The sequence below is a fragment of the Onychostoma macrolepis genome, chromosome 14 (assembly GCF_012432095.1).
Source record: "Onychostoma macrolepis isolate SWU-2019 chromosome 14, ASM1243209v1, whole genome shotgun sequence".
Classification (NCBI taxonomy): Eukaryota; Metazoa; Chordata; class Actinopteri; order Cypriniformes; family Cyprinidae; genus Onychostoma; species Onychostoma macrolepis.
The window spans coordinates 843,147-864,037 of record NC_081168.1 but is presented as its reverse complement, the minus strand read 5'-3'; the positions used below and the strand labels follow the sequence as shown (position 1 = coordinate 864,037).

The 20,891-nt window shown below is 36.3% G+C and overlaps 2 protein-coding genes and 1 non-coding gene across 5 annotated transcripts; all 3 read left to right on the top strand.

Annotated features, from left to right (window-relative positions):
- Positions 1 to 1,658: 1,658 nt before the first annotated feature.
- tmem107 (transmembrane protein 107) lies at positions 1,659 to 11,290 on the top strand. 3 transcript variants are annotated; one of them, XR_009274271.1, is made up of 7 exons: positions 1,667 to 1,800; positions 3,004 to 3,186; positions 3,297 to 3,364; positions 7,513 to 7,613; positions 8,210 to 8,306; positions 10,108 to 10,278; positions 11,158 to 11,290. XR_009274271.1 is itself a non-coding variant. In XM_058798725.1 (6 exons), exons 2-6 carry the CDS (start codon positions 3,100 to 3,102, stop codon positions 10,160 to 10,162), a joined length of 408 nt encoding a protein of 135 aa, XP_058654708.1. In that variant the 5' UTR covers positions 1,659 to 1,800; positions 3,004 to 3,099; the 3' UTR covers positions 10,163 to 10,336. The 3 variants fall into 3 exon arrangements, 1 of the variants encoding a protein (XP_058654708.1); XR_009274272.1 differs by having other exon boundaries at positions 1,693 to 1,800; positions 3,064 to 3,186; XM_058798725.1 differs by lacking the exon at positions 11,158 to 11,290 and having other exon boundaries at positions 1,659 to 1,800; positions 10,108 to 10,336.
- Positions 11,277 to 18,816, top strand: aurkb (aurora kinase B). The gene is made up of 9 exons (XM_058798720.1): positions 11,277 to 11,333; positions 11,633 to 11,671; positions 11,771 to 11,828; positions 12,077 to 12,110; positions 13,256 to 13,444; positions 13,803 to 13,941; positions 15,077 to 15,225; positions 16,227 to 16,401; positions 18,202 to 18,816. The coding sequence occupies exons 1-9, from the start codon at positions 11,322 to 11,324 to the stop codon at positions 18,370 to 18,372; spliced, it is 966 nt and encodes a 321-aa protein (XP_058654703.1). The 5' UTR covers positions 11,277 to 11,321; the 3' UTR covers positions 18,373 to 18,816.
- Positions 18,817 to 20,004: 1,188 nt separating this feature from the next.
- On the top strand, positions 20,005 to 20,086 carry trnal-aag (transfer RNA leucine (anticodon AAG)). The gene has a single exon. It is a non-coding gene; the product is annotated as a tRNA-Leu (tRNA).
- Positions 20,087 to 20,891: the final 805 nt, after the last annotated feature.

Sequence of the window (20,891 nt, the reverse complement as noted above, 5' to 3'; positions counted from 1 at the left end):
GGAGGAGCTGGTCAATGACCTGAAAAGAGCTGGGACCACCGTTTCCAAGGTTACTGTTGGTAATACACTAAGACGTCATGGTTTGAAATCATGCATGGCACGGAAGGTTCCCCTGCTTAAACCAGCACATGTCCAGCCCGACTTAAGTTTGCCAATGACCATTTGGATGATCCAGAGGAGTCATGGGAGAAAGTCATGTGGTCAGATGAGACCAAAATAGAACTTTTGGTCATAATTCCACTAAACGTGTTTGGAGGAAGAAGAATGATGAGTACCATCCCAAGAACACCATCCCTACTGTGAAGCATGGGGTGGTAGCATCATGCTTTGGGGTGTTTTTCTGCACATGGGACAGGGCGACTGCACTGTATTAAGGAGAGGATGACCGGGGCCATGTATTGCGAGATTTTGAGGAACAACCTCCTTCCCTCAGTTAGAGCATTGAAGATGGGTCGAGGCTGGGTCTTCCAACATGACAATGACCAAGCACACAGCCAGGATAACCAAGGAGTGGCTCTGTAAGAAGCATATCAAGGTTCTGGCGTGGCCTAGCCAGTCTCCAGACCTAAACCCAATAGAGAATCTTTGGAGGGAGCTCAAACTCCGTGTTTCTCAGCGACAGGCCAGAAACCTGACTGATCTAGAGAAGATCTGTGTGGAGGAGTGGGCCAAAATCCCTCCTGCAGTGTGTGCAAACCTGGTGAAAAACTACAGGAAACGTTTGACCTCTGTAATTGCAAACAAAGGCTACTGTACCAAATATTAACATTGATTTTCTCAGGTGTTCAAATACTTATTTGCAGCTGTATCATACAAATAAATAGTTAAAAATCATACATTGTGATTTCTGGATTTTTTTTTAGATTATGTCTCTCACAGTGGACATGCACCTACGATGACAATTTCAGACCCTCCATGATTTCTAAGTGGGAGAACTTGCAAAATAGCAGGGTGTTCAAATACTTATTTTCCTCACTGTGTATATATATATATATATATATGCATAAATATAAAGTATATTGCAAGTTTTCTTTTAAGGTTAGGTTATATATTTTCTAGATGTACTCGCTGGACTGAAGTGTAAACGTTCTTTGCTCTCTTCTTGTATAAGATGAAAGTGTTATGCGCTAATTAGTAACTTACAATGTTTTTATTCAATTCACATTAAATACAAAGTCATTCCTATTTAAAATATTTTATGGTAACACCCATATCTGGTACTTAAGTAAAAAGATTATTTTTACGCAAAGTTATTAGGTTACACTATTAGGCTACTTTGCCCATCGCCCGTTATCAACTAACATAATCTATAAAGGTGCAAAATGCATTTACTTACACATATTTGAAAATCGAGATATTTCATGGTATATTTTGGGAATATTATATAAAAATACTAAATGAATAAGTCTATATCAGTTATACAGTGGTATTGTGGCTGCTGTGTGTCACATGATAAGCATGAAATTCCAAAATAATGAGTGCATGATGCTCCTGACTCTACAGTACAACATTATGTCAAATAAATGAAACATGATGAAACATTCATTTTAGTTGAAATTAGAGATTGCAGTGATGCATGACATGAAAAAATGACTGAATGAATAATACTTGAAGCAGGTTAAGATTCATTTTAAAATTGTGCCCCCTAAACACACAAGTGGCCCTGTCTGACTCTGGCCCCGGGCCCCGGTTACTGTGGTCTCCGCGCCGGCAGGTGGCGACGTGAGCGCGCCGGCGCTCGTGCTCGAGGAAGACCGTTGCTGTAGTAACGCGGACGTGCGCGCGCCTGATGATAAACATGTGAGTAAATCATCTCTTTTCCATCAAGTTCATCTTCACTGTACGGTTATTAATAAAGCGAGAGAAGTGTTATTTCAGTTACGAAACACATCCAAGACGTTCGGAACCGATTCAGAGACGAACTGTGTCTGTTTACAGTGTTTAGAGTGAAACCGAGCCGTTTATCTGAAACATGTCAGCTAGTGATGTTCTCTTCCAGCTAACAGCTAACAACAGCTAGCAGCTAACTCTCTCAAAGTCATGAACAAACACCTCCAGCAGCGTTAATCATAAGACGTTCGTTCAAAGTGATTTGGTGTCCAATAATGTTCTTAAAACATGAATATTTTCACAGATCGTTTAATCTGAGAGGTTTTATCTGACGCTGTGTAAACAGAGAACATTCAGATCTAATAATGTTCCCATAATGATTGCAACATGATCAAAATTACCTTTATTAAAACGTTTTTAAAACATTTTCAGACGTTCAGAAATAACGTTTTCATAGCTTAATGGAAACATTATAGTTAGCAGGGATCATACTTTTCCCCCCTGCTTTTAAAGTTAATTTAATATTGTTTATTAATTTTTATAGGTTGAAGTCTATTTATTTTGCTGTCTGTCATAATAATGCACTATTGTATTGTGTGTTTGCAGTTCATTACCATTATTTCTTTAACATTGTTTTTCCTTACAGTTCACAAACCACACATTAAACCCATAATATATATATTTTTAAATTTATAAATGCTAAAAATCTTTTTTTTTTTTTTTAGAAAGATTTTTTCAGGGTTTAATTTATTATTATATGTGTCCCTGCAGCACAGAAGCAGTCATAAGCAGCACAGCTATATTTGTAGCAATAGCCAACAATACATTGTATGGGTCAAAATTATACATTTCTCTTTTATGCCAAAAATCATTAGGATATTAAGATATCAAAAGATATCAAAACTTATTTTTTGATTAGTAATATGCATTGCTAAGAACATAATTTGAACAACTTTAAAGGTGATTTTCTCAATATTTAGATTTTTTTGCTCCCTCAGATTCCAGATTTTCAAATAGTTGCATCTCAGACAAATACTGTCCTATCATAACACACCATACATCAATTTCAAAACTTTGACTCTTATGACTGGTTTTGTGCTCCAGGGTCATATATGTATAATTGTTATTATTGTAGAAGTACTACGATGCAGTGTTTATTTGTCATGTCTGCAGTGAATATCTGCGTCAGTGGAGATGACGAGGTGTTTGAGTCTGTGTTGATGTGTTTGTGAGTGATGAAGATGATGATGATGAAGATGTGAAGGTGGGATGTCTGCGTTAAAGAGTCTGGTTCCTGCGCGTTTCCTCACGCTCGCCGCTCACCTGGTCATCGTTATCACCATCTTCTGGTCACGGGTGAGACGAGAACACACACCTTCACAGCTGTACCAGGCTTTAAGAGTCTGAGGACTGACGTGTGTGTGTGTGTGTGTGTGTGTGTGTGTGTGTGTGTGTGTGTGTTACAGGACAATAACATCCAGTCATGTCTGCCGCTGGAATTCACTGAAGAACAGTTCAAAACAGAAGACACACGGTAAAACACACACACTTTCACCACTTCTTTTGTCACAGGAGGCAGATTCTAAAGCGCTTTACGTGAAAAACACTTACTATGGCTTGATGCATTAAAACCAAACTCAAGAAACACATTATTAATAAAGCATACCACGTACAGACAAACAAATATGAGGCGTAATATGGACACGACGCGTTTAATTACGCATTGAGCGTTTTCCTCCCATAGAAAACCTTTATAAAGAAAACACTTAATGTGGCCTGATGCATTAAAACAGTGTTTTTAAAAGACCAAAACTCAAGTTTGCCTGTATGTATAATGATTTATTAATAATGGTTATTGGTGACTTCCGGTTATGGCGAGGTGCTAAGAGGTCGCAACTTTTTGGCTCTGCTGCTAGTTTGTAATTAATCCTACAATACCAACCAGAATAGTATTTAAAGTCAAACAACAAGAATATAAGAGAACAGGGAATTAAAATGTCACGTAAGGGTTAAATATTACTACATATTGTTTTCTTTTAAGTTCTTATGGCCAAATATGTGTTTATTTTCATGGTTACAATAATTAAAAACAGACATAGGGTGGAAGGGGAAAACATGGACATGAATCACATAAGGGACGTTCAACAGTATTATTTGATACTTCTTTGATACCATCCACCCTTCAGCTCAGGCCTAAGGTAGGCCTGCTGGTTATTATTGGTTATTGGTGCCTGAATGTTCCAATGTAATTAACCCTTTAACGGTTATGTTTACAAATGGTGCATAGTTCTAATCTTTAACTATTGGTAAGGCTGTACTTGGTAATAGCAGAGAGAGCTAAAGAGAAGGAAATAATTAAAAGCAAGAGACAGAAGGCTCTTTGTGTGTGGACTCATATCGGTCATAAGCGGTATAAGGTGTGCGTTTCTTTTTCCCTTTTCTTCTTGCTATATATGGGTGTGTTTCCATCAAAATATCTTATTGTATTAAAATAAATCTTAAAAATACATTATATAACTAATGTCTAGTAGTTTGAAGGTGAAATTTACCTCATGGAACTGTAGGGGTTTAAATAAAATTACAAAGGTTAAGCAAGTGATGAACAGGATAAAATTCTTGCAATCAAAAATAATTGTTTTGCAAGAAACTCATTTATTGAGTGGGGATATTTCTAAAATAAAAAGAAGATGGCAGGGTCAGGTGTTGTCTGCTCCGTATACCACTCATGCTAGAGGGGTTATGATATTAATTCATAAATCTGTCCCACTACTAATTAAAAATATAATTAAGGACCCTGCAGGTAGATATATAATAGTTCAGGGTATGCTATTACTTGAAAATATAAATCTGATAAATGTATATGGTCCTAATGAAGATGACCCTAAATTCTATAACAATCTGTTTCTGACCAAAATTTCTAAATCCCTGGTAGCCCTTCGGGCACGTACTCTTCAGATTTTGGTAGCCCGAATATTAACTTAACTAGCCCAAATTAAAAAAAAACATTATATTTTTTTAAATATAGAAAATCAGATAGGAGTTTAAATGTCAATCAAATATAAACAAATATGAAGGAAGGAATCTTATTTCACTATTTACAGGGTCTGCGCAGAATTTTAAAAATAAATTTAAGGCAATTCATGACCCATTTTAAGAGCTGCACAAGTAAAATGAACACAGAATGAGCGGGGTTGGACAATGTCTATGGTAACATACAGTATTGAGCCATAAAATTACATGATTTACAGTTCAGATACAGGTTTTCATGTTAATTTAAGGTATTATGGTCAGGTATTATGTTAATTTAATGTCTTAATTGTTTAAATTTTTAGAAGGCACATTAACTTCTTTCTCATTTACAACTCTGTGTTTGCTGCGTAAAAAGTTGATATTTGCATTGATCTGACCATAAACAGCAAGAAAGGCTTATTGTAAATGCAGATTCACTCTCTGCCACGAGGTGGCGCTTTAGGAGCGCTGAAATACTGCGGTTTCCCCGGAAACGCTGTACACTACGCAGCTCTTCGCTCATAAACGCTGCTTTATCAGGAATTATAGGTAAAATGAAATTAAATTGCCAACGACACGTTTCTGAGGACAGTCGGTTCCCTTCAGATACATCCACATAAAGACATCCGCGCCGCGTTTTGACTTGAAACGTGCCGCGCTCATTATTTATTCAATGACATCGTTTGCCTTTACAATAATAAATCTAAATCTATAGATGCAAATGCACAATTACTCCTACTTAGATCACAATACAATGAACTGTCAGCTAACAAAGCAGCAATTCATTTATTGAAACTTAAACAATCCTACTATGACCAGGGGGAAAAACCTGGGAAACTTTTAGCATGGCGAATTAAACAACAACAAACAGAAAGATCTATTAATTAGATTGAAGATCCAAGCGGTAGAACCATAGTAGATCCCACAGAAATCAATGAGGCCTTTAAGGTGTTTTATGAGAAACTGTATACCTCTGAGGGTACTCCCAGACTCGATAAGCAGACACAATTTCTAAATAACCTTAATATTCCCAAAATTTCAGAAAATGAAAGTAAAGCATTAGATGGAGAATTAACAGAGATAGAAATTGCAGAAGCAATTAACTCTATGCAAGCTGGAAAAGCGCCTGGGCCAGATGGCATACCTATAGATATTTACAAACAATTTCAATCCAAATTAATTTTACCCCTTTTGGAGATGTTCCAGGAGTCTTCTCCCTACATCCATGAGGAATGCCCTAATAATTTTACATATTTGGGTATAAAAATTGTTCATGAGTTAGAGCTTCATTGCTCAGAATAGCTGTTTTGTAGCTTCTGAGAGCACTAAAAGCTGTGTTAGTGCAACTAAGCAAATGAAGAGAATCCAAGGCCACAGATGCTGAAAAGCTTCTTTCTCAGTCAGAGAAAGTTGCTTAGTGCAATTTTAAGAGCAAAGGCATGCAAGAAGGCTCAGATACAGACAGTCAACAGTAGTTTGAAACTCATACAATATAAATGGCTGATGCGAACATATCTAACTCCTGTTATGTTGCACAAGTTTAATGATAATATTCCTGATACCTGTATAAAGTGTAATGAGGCAAGAGGTACACTGTACCATTTGTATATGGGAATGTGAGAAAGTGAAACCTTTTTGGCAAGATATAATTAATATGATTGACCAAATTCTATCAAAGAAATTACCACTGGATCCTAAACTTTATATTCTGGGTATATATCCTATCAGTCCTATCTTACAAAGCAAAGAGGTCAGATTCATTGAAATGTGTATTTTACAAGCCAAACGAATAATTTCTCTTAATTGGAAAAATATCAATGAGCCAAGAGTTGGAAAGTGGATCAAAGAAATGGCGTCAAACATGTCAATGGAAAAGATCACATATGTTGTCAGAAAGAAACAAAACATGTTTGAAGATGTCTGGAGACCTTTTACTAATTTCTTAAGGCATAATGTTAATGTTGATAGCCTGCTACAACAAGATTTGAGGGAGTAGGGTAATATCATGATCTACTTTACAAACTTGGGAAACACTCTTTACTCAATTTAGATATCTTTAATTTTTTTTTTTTTTAATGTTTTTATTTTTATTTAAATTATTTTATTTATTTATTTATTATTATTATTATTTTTAAATTAAATGTTTTTATTTTTATTTAAATTATTTTATTTATTTATTTATTATTATTATTATTATTATTTATTTATTTTTTTTCCTTCTTTTGTTCGGGGATGGGGTGCTGGGAGGGAGAATAGGGTGTAAAATGTTTGCTGTGGTTACAGGTTTGTTACTTATTGTGTAATCTGCTGTAATATGCAAACTGAAAAAAGTAATAAATATATTGTTAAAAAAAAAAAAGGTTATTAGTTGTTTAAAAACACTGTTTTAATGCATTAAGCCACGTTACGTTGTGTTCTTATTCTGGACTCATCTGCATGTCTGTAGGCTACATTATATGCTTATTATATTACTAATGTGTTTACTGAGTTTGGTCATTTAAAAACACTGTCTGAACGCATTAAGCCACGTTAAGCATCTTCATAATGGTTTTCTATGGGAGGAAAACGCTTAATGCGTAATTAAATGTGTTGCATTCGTATTATGGATCATATCTGCTTGTCTGTACATTATATGCTTTATTAATAACGTGTTCACTGTCTGACTCTCTTCAGGCTGCTGGTGGCTCTGTCTGTGACTCTGGGGCTGTTTGTGATTGAACTGGCTGGGTTTCTCTCTGGAGTCTCCATGTTCAGCAGTAACCAGGCCCTGCTGTGTATCCTTACACACACACACACACACACACACACTCAGTCCAGTGCCGATGAACTCGGTTACAGTGATTCTGATCATGGATAATCAAGCAGCTTCAGTCAAACTTTTACTGAATAATTCATTTCTGCTCTGAAAATACAAATTTATATCATACATTGAGATGTAAACCCATAAATGTGAGAAAAAAGTCCAAATTCAAAATCAAAATTCTAGTCAGAAAAAAATGTGAGACATAAACTCAGAATTATGAATTATGTACACTTGCAATTACAAGAAAATATCCAAATTGCATGATGTAAACGCAGAATTACGAGAAGAAATGACAGAATTGCAGATATAAACACAGAATCCATGGCAGAAGTAAGCTTCCATAATATACAGTACTTGAGACATAATACAGATTACCAGAGAAAATTATAATTTTTTTAGTTATTTAAAATCATTGCTCAGTTTGTATATATATATATATGTATTCCATGACAGAAACAAGCTTCTACAGTATCCAGAGTGTGTCTTGTTGTGAAGCTGTAGCGCTTAAGTGTGCAGTGATTGTACAGTATTCTGAGTCTCGATGTGTTTCTCTGAGCATCTCTTCAGCTCTGATCTCTCACTCCAGCGCCTGCGTCAGTCTGTCCTGCTTTGTTTTCCAGCAGTGGCCCTGCTGGACGTACTGGATCATATTCAGCTTCTGCAGGTCCGTCTGCTCGCTCACTGATTACTATTAGAAGCAGCTTAGAAGTGTTATCAATCATCAGAGAGAGGCAGGGTTCCCACGGGTCCTTGAAATCCTTGAAAGTTTGTGAATCTGATTAAAAATTTTCAAGGCCCTGGAAAGTTTTTGAAAATAAACAAACATAGATACAGGTCCTTGAAAATTCCATATTATTCCCTCCGGTCCGCTAATGTGTTATTTCACCAACACTTTGTGCATACTAGCTTGCTTGATTTCCGCTGCACATTAATGCGTTACGTTACTTTGTGTTGTTCGTTGCCATGACGTTCACACGCACACAAAGTTACTAAGATGGTACGTCAGTGTTTCACAGACACACCGTGAAACACTGCAAAAATAGGCTGAAACGTGATGACTGGAAAATGCACGTTTCAAGATATTTGGCTCACCAAAGAAGATTACAAAGAATGGCTTGCCAGAGATCCAAAGGATGTAATGTTGAATTGCTTTGCTTGTTAAAATAATGAAAAGCCATGAGGCAAGAAAAACTTAAAAGCATATTCATATATCTTAAAACTTCTGGTTACATGAGCCTAAGCTCTTTTCAATAAAATCCATGCAAAAGTTAATATCAGATCATTTTAGAATACAGTGTAGTATGTACCAAATATTATTCAATTTTATGCAAAACAGAAATACGACAAATATCAGATTTCTGTCATATGCCCAAAAATAAATGCAAAAAAGCTTTTTTGCATAGTTGTGTTTGACACATGAAAACTGTAACAATGTATCTTACAAGGTGACGCGATGTAACCTTTGCTCTCACTTGAACTGTGTCCCCACATTAAGTCCTTGAATTTGAGGGTATTGGACCTGGAAAGGCCTTGAATTTGAAGTTAACCAGGTGTGGGAACCCTGGAGAGGGAATGAACGTAAGCTCTCCTGGGGCTCAGGATGAAATGCAAATGTGTGATTGGAAAATGTAAATGTATTATTTCTGCATGTGGCCCTGAACCACAAAACCAGTCATAAGGGTCAATTTTTTAAAATTAAGATTTATACATCATCTGAAAGCTGAATAAATAATCTTTCCATTGATGTATGGTTTGTTAGGATCGGACAATATTTGAAAATCAGGAATCTGAGGGTGCAAAACAATCTAAATATTGAGAAAATCACCTTTAAAGTTGTTCAAATGAAGTTCTTAGCAATGCATATTACTAATCAAAAATGAAGTTTTGATATATTTACGGTAGGAAATTTACTAAATATCTTCATGGAACATGATCTTTACTTAATATCCCAATGATTTTTGGCATAAAAGAAAAACTGATAATTTTGACCCATACAATGTATTGTTGGCTATTGCTACAAATATACCTGTGCTGCTTATGACTGCTTCTGTGCTGCAGGGTCACATATGTCTTAGATATATTATATATTTTGGTATATTAACACCGTTAATGTAATGAAAATGAACATTTTACGCTGTATCTGCCATCTGAACTGTGTGTGTCTGTGTCTGTGTGTGTGTGTGTGTGTGTGTGCGTGCGTGTGTGTCTGTGTCTCTGTGTGTGTGTGTGTGTGTGCGTGCGTGCGTGCGTGCGTGCGTGCGTGCGTGTGTGTGTGTGTGTGTCTGTGTGTGTGTGTGCGTGCGTGCGTGCGTGCGTGTGTGTCTGTGTCTGTGTGTGTACGTGTGTGTGTGTGTGTGTGCGTGCGTGCGTGTGTGTGTGCGTGTGTGTCTGTGTCTGTGTCTGTGTGTGTGTGTGTGTGTGTGTGTGCGTGTGTGTGTGTGTGTGTGCGTGCGTGCGTGAGACAGTGTGATTCCAGCTCTCTTTGAGTTCTTTCTGCTGGTTTCGCTGCAGTCGATGTGAGTGATTCTTCATCTGAGGACTGGAGGATGTGAAGAAGACACTGGTTCTGTCGGATCATGATTTCACAGTGTCTTGTGCAGATAGAGACGAGCTCTGCTGGAGAAATAGAGAGATTTGTAGATATTTCGCTTTTCTATGTTTTTATAAAGGAATTAAACATGAATTTTCAATGAATTTGTAAGTCTGTGTCGTATCAGTCTGAAGTTGTCTTTGTATTTTTATGGGGGTTTTTTTGCATTTTTATTTGAATTTTTATGGACTTTTCTACAGGAGTTTGATGCAAAGCAGATGTACACATTTATGGAAGCATATTTACACCACATAAGAAAAAATCTCCAAAATACATGTGACAAAATATTTAAATGATAAGATTGCAAGTTATTATTTACAAGACAAGTTCTTTAAATTATGTAAAAAAAAAAAAAAAAGGCTAAATTATGAGATTACAAAGTTATGACAAGTAATAATTTTGTCATAATTATGGCTTTTCATAATTTTGACTTTATAACTATGACTTTTTATTTCATAATAATTCATAAACTTTTTGTCATAATTTCAACATTTCATGTAATAATTTCATGACATGAATGACTTTAATCTCATACATGACTTTTTATGTCATAATTTCAACTTTTTATGTCAGAATTCCAATTTAAAACATTATGTTCTCTTATACAATAACAGCAATATGCATAATTGTATGTAGAGTACGTTTACTGTAAATATCTTATATTTTAATTGTTGATTAAATCATAAGATTAAAATATTTGAAGAGTTCATTCGCAAATACAGATAATTTTCAAAAATCATGTTTGTTTTTTATTATTATTATTATTGTTATCATGGTTTTATTCACCTTTTTATATATATATAGCTTTTTTTAACCTAATTAAAATAACCCAACTGCAATTTGATTGAGATTAACTGGAATGCACAATACATGAAAAACATGATTTTTGAAAATTGTTAAATCTTTATTTTTGTGGCGGTTTCAGAATGATTGGCACATCCCTGGCCCAATGAGCGTTCGTGTCCATGGGCCAATCAGCGGGGAGTTTTGAGCGTCTCGGCCAATAGAAATGCAGCTGGTGTTCAGTTTAAATCCAGGCGGTTGAAAAAGAGCGAAACGGAAGAGCAGAGACACAGACGCAAGAACTCAATGAACATGCAGGTATAATAAACAATTATTAATCATCTCATTTAAACGTTAGCGCGTATATATGTGTGTTTAGGAGATGTTAGTATTGCGTGGTGACTAATCTATATCAAATTAAAGTCTTTACTGTCATTGTTCAGCTACGAGACCGAGTGCTAAATCCACTCAGACGTTAGCTATAATATATTAGAGATAGGCCTATGTTTTAATATTTGTTATGGTTACCCATCTGAGAGCTGTTTTTTGTTTTATTGATGTAACTGCTTTATTCATCAGTGTGTGTTGAGTTTGAGACGTGTTTGTGTTTTTATCAGAATAAAGAGAACCGGGAACCCCGAGCTCTGCAAACACAGGTAACGTTAAAGTAACGCTAGCGTCTCATTGCTCTCTCGTTCACTAGTGTGTGTGTGTGTGTGTGCGTCTGCTGATTATTGTGTGTGTTTGTGCTTCAGGTTGCTGCTGTTGTTCCTCTCAGAGTCGGTATGAATCCAGACACACACGCTGTTACAGGTAACACCTCTAGAACAACAAACACACACTCTTTATAAACGAGTTGTTTAGTAATACATGCTGCTGATGGTTGAAAGTTGCAGTATGGTCCTCCTTCAGAGGCGTTTTGTTGTCTGGACAGTGAACTCTTAGTGCTATAGATTATAGATGTGATCTCACTGCTAACAGACACATGCTGTCACTCCATTTGTTGCATGTTTTTATTAAATTCTGTGATTTGATTGGTTCAGTCTCTGGTCTTCTTTCAGGTCCTGGGAGAGTCCCTGTGAAGTCAAGCACAAAGTGAGTCTGTTGTAAGAATCTTATTTAAGCCATCATGGTTTTTATTCCTGCTGAAGATCATGTGAATCCAGAGTTGTGAGTGTGAATGTGCAGACTGCACACAGTGATGTTTAATGTCTTGTTTTCCAGTACAAATATCTCAGTTCAGTAATAAAATGATTGAATCAAGAGACACTGACTTGAGGTGCACAATAACATCAGAGAAATTCCTCAATTAAAGTCAGTTGATCCTAAAATAGTTACCAATGTGTTCAGAACTAAAGTGAGTTAAGTTGGTTTCTGACCCTGTTGGCAGATTTTGTCTTGTCAATTTGTCAGTAAATGTGTATTGATTTAAGAATGTATAGAAAATCATAAAGAATGACAAGATACAGGGGAAGCATTTGTCAGGGTTAAACCATACGAAATCGTGTTCTGTGGTTTATATGACCGTTAATCTCAAACTTAAGCTGTACTTTTAGTTTAAGTCATTTACATTTAGTCACTTAGCAGATGCTTTTATCCAAAGCGACTTACAAATGAGGACAATAGAAGCAATCAAAATCAACAAAAGAGCAATGATATGCAAGTGCTATAACGTCTGTTAGCTTAACACAGTATACGTAGCAAGGTTTTTTTTTTGTGTGTTAAATTATATAATAAAAAGAAAACGGATATAATAGTAAAAGAACAGAACAAGCTAGAGTTAGAGGCCCTTTTTCTTCCCTCCATTTAAAACATGCTTTTGTGTTTTTATTTATCTTATTATGAAACTTCTGTGGCAAAAAGTGATTTTCCTCAATATTATTGTCTTGTTTTCCAGTACAGATAACTAAACCTACTTAAATCGAGACGCATTTACTGGAGAATCAGACTGACTGCAGATAAGAAGAGAAATTGATTTAAAATTAAGTTTGTGCTTAAAACAAGCACGCATATCTGTTGTGGTCAGAAAAACCTGATTTATTGACAGATTTTTGTTTTTATTTAAGCACAAACTCTGCTCCTTTTGGTGGGTGGGTTTATTACATTTTTCTGAAAACAAGACTTGATATCATTGTGCATCTCCAGTAAATGTATCTTTACTTAAGAAGGTTTAGATATTTGTACTGTAAAACAAGACCGAAGAACATGGTGTTTATTCCCTGCTGTTCTCTGTCCTCCAGGAAGTTCTCCATGAAGGACTTCGACATCGGCCGGCCGCTCGGGAAGGGCAAGTTTGGTAACGTGTATCTGGCGCGCGAGCGGAAGCTGAAGGTCATCGTGGCTCTGAAGGTGCTGTTCAAGTCTCAGATGGAGAAGGAAGGTGTGGAGCATCAGCTGAGGAGAGAGATCGAGATCCAGTCTCACCTCAGGTGCGTTCAGCTGCTTCTCCTTCCTTCAGACGCTCTTCAGCATCTCTTTGCAGTAGGCCTGCGACAAACCATTAGTTTGGTAATCGATTCGGGATGCACCAAAATAAATTCTTAGCTGAAACCGAACAAAAAATGAAACGCTAGGCCGGATGCCAAATACCCTTTAAAGTTACTCTTAGTTTTCTCTAGTTTAACTAGTGGGTTAATAAAGAAAAAGTTAATTGAATCATGTTGTAGTTACATTTTCAAGTTGACTAGTTAAAAATCGAGAATCAATCAAATGTTCTGGGAAAAAAACTGTTTTGATTTTATTTATTGGTTGATAATGTTGACTAATCGTTTCAACCCTACTTTCCAGGCATCCCAACATCCTGCGCTTCTACAACTACTTCCAGGACAACGCGCGAGTGTTTCTGGTCCTGGAGTACGCTCCGCGGGGAGAGATGTACAAAGAGCTGCAGCGCTGCGGACGCTTCGACGATCAGCGCTCCGCCACCGTGAGTCACACTACAGCTGCACCATTAGTCCTCAAGAGATCGCCACCTCCGTTCAGACACCCACGAGCGATTTCAGTTCATTCCTATGGAAGTTGAGCACAAACGCTCGTGCGGTGCATTATGGGATTGAGAGCGGCCGAGAGCGTCAAAAAGAGCAGCAATACTGCAACTTAAGGTGTTTACGTGCCTGTATATTTTGATTAAAATCAGCGTACACCACCTATGTTATTACAATTATGCTTGCTGCGATCGAGCTTAATCGCATTATTTAGATCGAAGTATTGCGTTTACATGAGGTAAAGATTAATCAGGATATTGCCAAAATCTCATTATAGCATTAAGAGGGTGCACGTAAACGCACTCAACGCTTGTCGATTACACTGTTTCTCCACTAGATGGCGACAAGTGACTGTTAAATTTATTCGTAAAATCATTCATTCAAGAGATTTGTTCACATGCTGATTCATCCAGGAATGAAACGAGGGAAGTATTTATGAGTGAGTCATTGAATCACTTATTCAAACCACTTTATCATCATTTTAATGTGAAAAATCATAAGCAGCACAGGTATATTTGTAGCAATAGCCAACAATACATTGTATGGGTCAAAATTATAGATATGTCTTATGCCAAAAATCATTAGAATATTAAGTATCATGTTCCATGAAGATATTTTGTAAGTTTCTTACCATAAATATCAATTAAATTTTTTATTAGTAATATGCATTGCTAAGAACTTCATTTGGACAAATTTAAAGGTGATTTTATATATATATATATATTTTTTTTTTTTTTTTTGCACCCTCAGATTCCAGATTTTCGAATAGTTGTATCTCAGCCAAATATTGTCCGATCCTAACAAACCATACATCAATGTAAAGATCATTTATTCATTACTTAAAAACACTTAAGACCAGGTCCAGGGTCACACATTAGGTTATATATTAAAATGTTTAATCATTTTAATGCGTTCAAATTAAACCCTTTTAAATAGACTGCAGCAATTAACATTTTGTCACGTTATTTTTAGTTCAGAGTCGTGATCTCTATTTGAGACACAAATCATGACTGTTTATCCAGAACCGTGCTGTGAGTCACAGGAACACACTCATGACGTCTGCTCTTGTGTGTGTAGTACATGGAGGAGCTGGCGGACGCGCTTCTGTACTGCCACGAGAAGAAGGTGATCCACAGAGACATTAAACCTGAGAACCTTCTGCTGGGATACCGAGGAGAACTCAAGATCGCAGACTTCGGCTGGTCCGTCCACGCACCGTCTCTCAGGTAACACACCCATAATGCACCAGGACCCTTCCGTTCCGTTCTTCATCAGTGTTTGTCGCGTCTCCAGTGCAAACTTCTGAACATTCATAAATCAAGACCAGACGTGAGCATGCATGGTTTGTGATCGCAGGCACTTCAAGATGAATAATTCTAGTTTCCATCAATGCTTCACAGCGTCTGTTTGAAACCAGGGTTATAGTTACCGAAAACAACTAAAGAAAACATTCTTGAAATCTAAACGCATAAAATGCAAGTTTAATTTCAGTTAAATGCCAAGGCAACATTTCTCCCTTCAATTTAATTTAACTTGATGTACTACCATAACTAAAACTTTATATGCAACAAAACTACACACTTTAATGTAAAATAAAACAGAAAATATATTAACTCCCAATTATGCAAATTTGAAACATTTTGTCCACTCTATTCAGCTTTGTGTGTTTTATTGTAATTTTTTTTTTTTAAAGGGTATTAAACTAAAAAGACCAATGCTTATGTTTTTGGTAATGTAATCCAATACTGTATACCAAACTTCAGCAATTATCCTGAAAATATCATACTACAACGTTCCAAATTAAGATGCTTTACTTGTGATGCAAAAGTCACTTAAGGTTTTTTTTTGTTGTTGTTGTTTAAGGAATCTTAATTCAAACTATTTTTATTTTATTTTTCTGACTCCATTGATATATTCTTGTTTTAAGCATAAACTCACTTCATTTTGATACTTTTTCTGAAAACATGACTTAAAGCATATGGCAAATGGATCTTGATTTAAGTGTGTTCTTAAAACAAATTATTACGTTTTCTAAAGAAAATTGCCAATTTAAAATGAGGTCCCCAATTGACTATAAAATGAGTTTTATAGAGCAAGAAGTCACGTAATAATCATGACTGATTGTTCCCTTTATTAATAACTGGTGTCATGTCACTGGTCTCTAGTAATAGTAATATGTATTATGCAGCTAGAGTTTTGTTGTGACTCTTAATGCTTTGTGTGTCAGACGGCGGACGATGTGCGGGACTCTGGACTATCTGCCGCCGGAGATGATCGAGGGCCACACTCACGATGAGAAGGTGGATCTGTGGTGCATTGGTGTGCTGTGTTACGAGTGTTTGGTGGGAAACCCTCCGTTCGAGACGGCCAGCCACACAGAGACATACAAGCGCATCACTAAGGTCTGTCTGCGTTTATTCACTGACGATACCTCAGCTCCAGGCCCCGTTTACACGAGTGCAGTTGCGGTTTAAAACGCATAACTTGTGCTTCGGTTGCGCCTGTTGTTTATACTACTCCGGCGTTTACGAGATTGAAAACGGAGACTTTTGTAAACGATGGTGTGGCTGCCCACATTCACCCTGCGTATCCTTGACGACCGTGTAAACAACATCATGCTCATTACTGTACCCATAGATATGTATGAGTAGATCCCCCCATTCGACCGCTCCAAGCACGCAGACGCATCCGCCATCTGAATAACAGGGATCTACCTGTACCTGCATGAATGGTCACGTGACATGTGTTTTCGTTTGAAGTGTGAACGGAGATGGTTTCTGAATGACTGATTGTTTACTTTATTAATCGTTGGTGTCATGTCACTCGTGCGCGTCTCTAGTAATAGTAATATGTATTATATGTAGCTAGAGTTTTGTTGTGATGCTTTAAGAGCGTTTAAGACAAGTTTGAGGTTGTCCTAACTTTAAGAAATTATTTATGATAATTAATAGTGATGCTCCCAAAACTTGGGAACTGGAAATTGTTTTAATAATTTTTTGGCAGAAACAGCAGTTGTCTTTAGTCAGCAACAAAGAAAATGACTCTAGAGAGGAGTGTTTTGCTAAATATATGAACTAGATTATATATTAATTATTTTTCTTGAACCTGTTGTCTTTAATGTTTGTGTAAACGTGTTGGAAGTTATTTCAGCCGCTGTTTAAATATTTTTCAGCAACAAAGAATATAAATGATTCTGTTAATAAAACCTTCATTTAAATTTAACAAATGGCAGTTTGTTTGGACAACTGTTTTTATTTCGGCATTATTTTATTAATGAATTAAATTTAAATTTTCTTTTTTGGGCTAAATTAAATCTTTAATTTTGGTGCTTTATTAATCAGTTTAATCCCAATTTTTCCAGCCATGAAAATATCCAGATGTGTCAATAGTAACCCTTTATATATATATATATATATATATATATATATATATTACTAATTATTTATTTATTTATTTTTTTTTTTTTTAATGGGGTTGTATTTTTGTTGGAAAAGTGTGGATGAATTGTTTTATGGTCGGTCTCATTTGTAAAATTATATCAGTGCTGCCAGTATTTCAACATCAATATTGTAACTTGTTTGTAACATTTGGAGTTTATTTTGTTATTGCAACATTTTAGTGCAGCTTTCTAACAACTGCAATTGGATTTATATGTATACTTAAATTCCCTGTTATCCCTATTATTATTATTATTATTATTATTAATTGTAATTTTAATTAATTTAAAGCTCAATCCCAATTGTGACCATGTTTACTCATTCAATGAGCACTCAACAAAATTTAATAATTGTGAATTCATATTAATACTAGACGCCTTAAAGATAATGTGGACAAAGTCTTTATCGTATGTTTAACATACTTTACTAGCCTCTTGTTTTGTAGCTTTGATGCCGTTATCTTAAGGTGCAAACAGGAGTTAAACTGCTCTGGTCATGTCACAATCTGCACTAATCGTGTAAAACTGCGCACATTTCATTGAGACCCTTTATTTTTTTCATATTTGCAGGAAATGCACTAAAACATCAGTCAGTAAGGTTTTCAGAGCTTTATAAATGAGAACTTTTACGGTCCGTATCGGGAGCGCTGGGATTAAACGGGTTCAGAATGTTTTCAAGAATTCAAATCAGGTTTTGTCTTGAAGATATGAAGAATATAAGATCATTGAAGTGATCTCGAGCTGACGTGTGTTGATGTGTCTGCAGGTGGATCTTCAGTTTCCCAAGCTGGTTTCTGACGGCGCTCGTGATCTGATCTCGAAGCTGCTGCGTCACAGTCCGGCCATGCGTCTGCCGCTGCGGAGCGTGATGGAGCACCCCTGGGTCAAAGCCAACTCACGCCGGGTCCTGCCGCCCGTCTGCAACCCGCACCACTGATGCACTCCGCTCAAGGACCTGTTTGAGACACGCAGGCCTGCTGAGCTGAGCTGAATGCTGCACTGTCTCTCAAACATCGGATCGAGGGCCTGATTCTCTCTGCGTGTGTGTGTGTGTGTGTGTGTGTGTGTGGGCAACTTTAATTGGTTAGAAACTCATTTAATTGTGACCATTAATGAGGCCAGATGTAAATGTCTCAAGTTTGTTCCTTTCACTGTCTTGTGTATCTGTAGTTCTGCTGTTCTGTTCATATCCATGTTTTATAATCTATCTTATACTGAACCTATTAAATATAAACACATTTTAAGTATGTTTGGTGTTTTTTGATTTGCACAGTGATTGTTAAACTCCTGATGCATTCAGGTTTAATGAAGCTTCTGTATCAGTTTCTTTTGAAAACACCGCCGCAACTAAAAACATTAAACAGTTGTTTTAACTTCCACATTTTCAAAGTGTACTAGTAGTTTTTATGGTTTGTGGTAGTAATTATTTGGCTGCTACTGGAATACTGACTAGTTCCTGGTTTGCTTATAACTACTGGTGAAATACTTAAAGGTATAGTTTTTATTCAGTGTCATGTTGTTCCAAACCTGTCAAACAAGATATTCTGATGAATTTTGGGAATGAACAGTTGATGGTAGCCATATGATTTTATTGATTCTATGGAAGTCAATCAGAACAACTTGAGTTAATAAACTACAGAATGTTCATTTTCGGTGAACTGTCACTTTAACTTTTACCAGTAGCCAGTGTCAGGCTAGTTACTCGATGTATTTAACTATTCATTACAAGTTACTCCTTTCAAAAGTAATATTATGATACTTATTACTTTCTGGCAACAGTAATTAGATGCACTACTAGTTGCATTACTTTTTCTTCACGCCCCACAGAAGCTGTAATTGCGTGACTTACCCAAAACAATTCTTCTGAAATGTTACTAAAAACATTTCTGCCTCATTTCACCAAAAACCACACTAGATCTCAGTCAGCAGTTATTATAAACACAGCGGTGACTGATAGCAGAAGTGTTGTGTTATTCTCATTGTGGAGCTTGAAGCTAGCTATAATTTGTTACCCATATACAGTTATGTTTCATCAAAAGAAATCACACAAGTTCATAATGTTTCGTTTTCTAAAAAGATGTTTAATTCTAGTAATTTCCATCCACTGAATGTAAGCTTTTTCATATTTCATATGCCTGCTGCTCTGGTAATTCATGTGCCTATGAAAATAAATCTTATTGGATTGTTAGACTTCGAGTCAGTAGGTTGAGAGGCATCGAAAGTTACTAAGTAAGCTGTTTTATGGACGGTAACTGTAATGTTATTACTGAAATCTTATTAGTAATTAGTTACACTACTAGTTACTGGAAAAAGCAATATTATTACTGTAACTAGTCACTGCACAACGCTCCCGGTGTTACACGAAAGTGTTCTAGTAAAGTCTTGAATGTCAGAAAACTGATGGTTTATATCTGAAGTACAGCGAGTGTAACCCTGAAATACATCCAGAAGATATAAATTAGCGTGTTCTAAAGTTAATTTATGTCTTGCACAGATTTGTGTGTGTTCTCGATCGTGTGAAGTGTACTAGTTTGAGTTTGAGAGGCGTCATGATGCGTGGCGCAGCAGCGGTAGCGTGGCCGAGCGGTCTAAGGCGCTGGATTAAGGCTCCAGTCTCTTCGGGGGCGTGGGTTCGAATCCCACCGCTGCCACATCGCTTTTATACCGTCTGATTAAAATAAACACTATCGGATCCCAAACATGCCGTTCACTAGTGATGAGCTCTTTTGAAGCACTGCTTCGTGATGCTTCGAAAACTTAGCGAATCATTTGCTGTTTGGATCGATGAACTCAACGAACCCATGAATTCACTGACATCGCCCCCCAGCGGCGAACCACTGAACCAGTATCTATTACCTGATAAACCCGCCCTGCACATTAATACAATTATCATTATATAATAAATAAAAAGAAAACAGGTAGAAAAGAAAAAGAATAGAGCAAGCTAGAGTTAGAGGCCTTTTTTTGCTTTTGTTAATTGTATAATAAATAAAAAGAAAACAGATAGAATAAAAAAAGATTAGAAAAGCTAGTGTTAGTCTTTTGTTTGTTTGTTTTTTTGGTTTTTTAAGAAAACAAGCAGTTAGTAAATTAATAGAGTGCAAGTCTAAAAGGGACATGTTTTTTTAAAGAATAGAATTAGAATAGAGAGTGCTAGAGCTAGAGGGTCAAATAAAGATGGAAGAGACGTGTTTTTGATTATTAAATTATTATTAATTATTAAATTCATTATTAATTATTAAATTGCATTTAATATATTATAATGGGTTTGTAAAAGCTGTATTCATTCGTGTTTTGGTTTTAGTTGCATTTACACAGTTTGACCAGCAGGCGTCACCAGCGTGTGGTGTTTCGAGCGCTTCGTGAATCATCAAACTGAATCATTTTGCGAATCAATTGGTTCAGTTGATTCAAAGTTTCGGAAAGCTTCGGTTCTCCCACACAACACTACAGAAT

Coding starts and splice junctions, on each gene's coding strand:
- tmem107 (XM_058798725.1), top strand. CDS start 3,100: ATGTCTGCGTTAAAGAGTCTGGTTCCTGCGCGTTTCCTCACGCTCGCC. Junction 3,365..7,512: donor TTCAAAACAGAAGACACACG/GTAAAACACACA, acceptor GACTCTCTTCAG/GCTGCTGGTGGCTCTGTCTG. Junction 7,614..8,209: donor CAGTAACCAGGCCCTGCTGT/GTATCCTTACAC, acceptor GCATCTCTTCAG/CTCTGATCTCTCACTCCAGC.
- aurkb (XM_058798720.1), top strand. Junction 12,111..13,255: donor CCTGTGAAGTCAAGCACAAA/GTGAGTCTGTTG, acceptor TCTGTCCTCCAG/GAAGTTCTCCATGAAGGACT. Junction 13,942..15,076: donor ACGATCAGCGCTCCGCCACC/GTGAGTCACACT, acceptor TTGTGTGTGTAG/TACATGGAGGAGCTGGCGGA.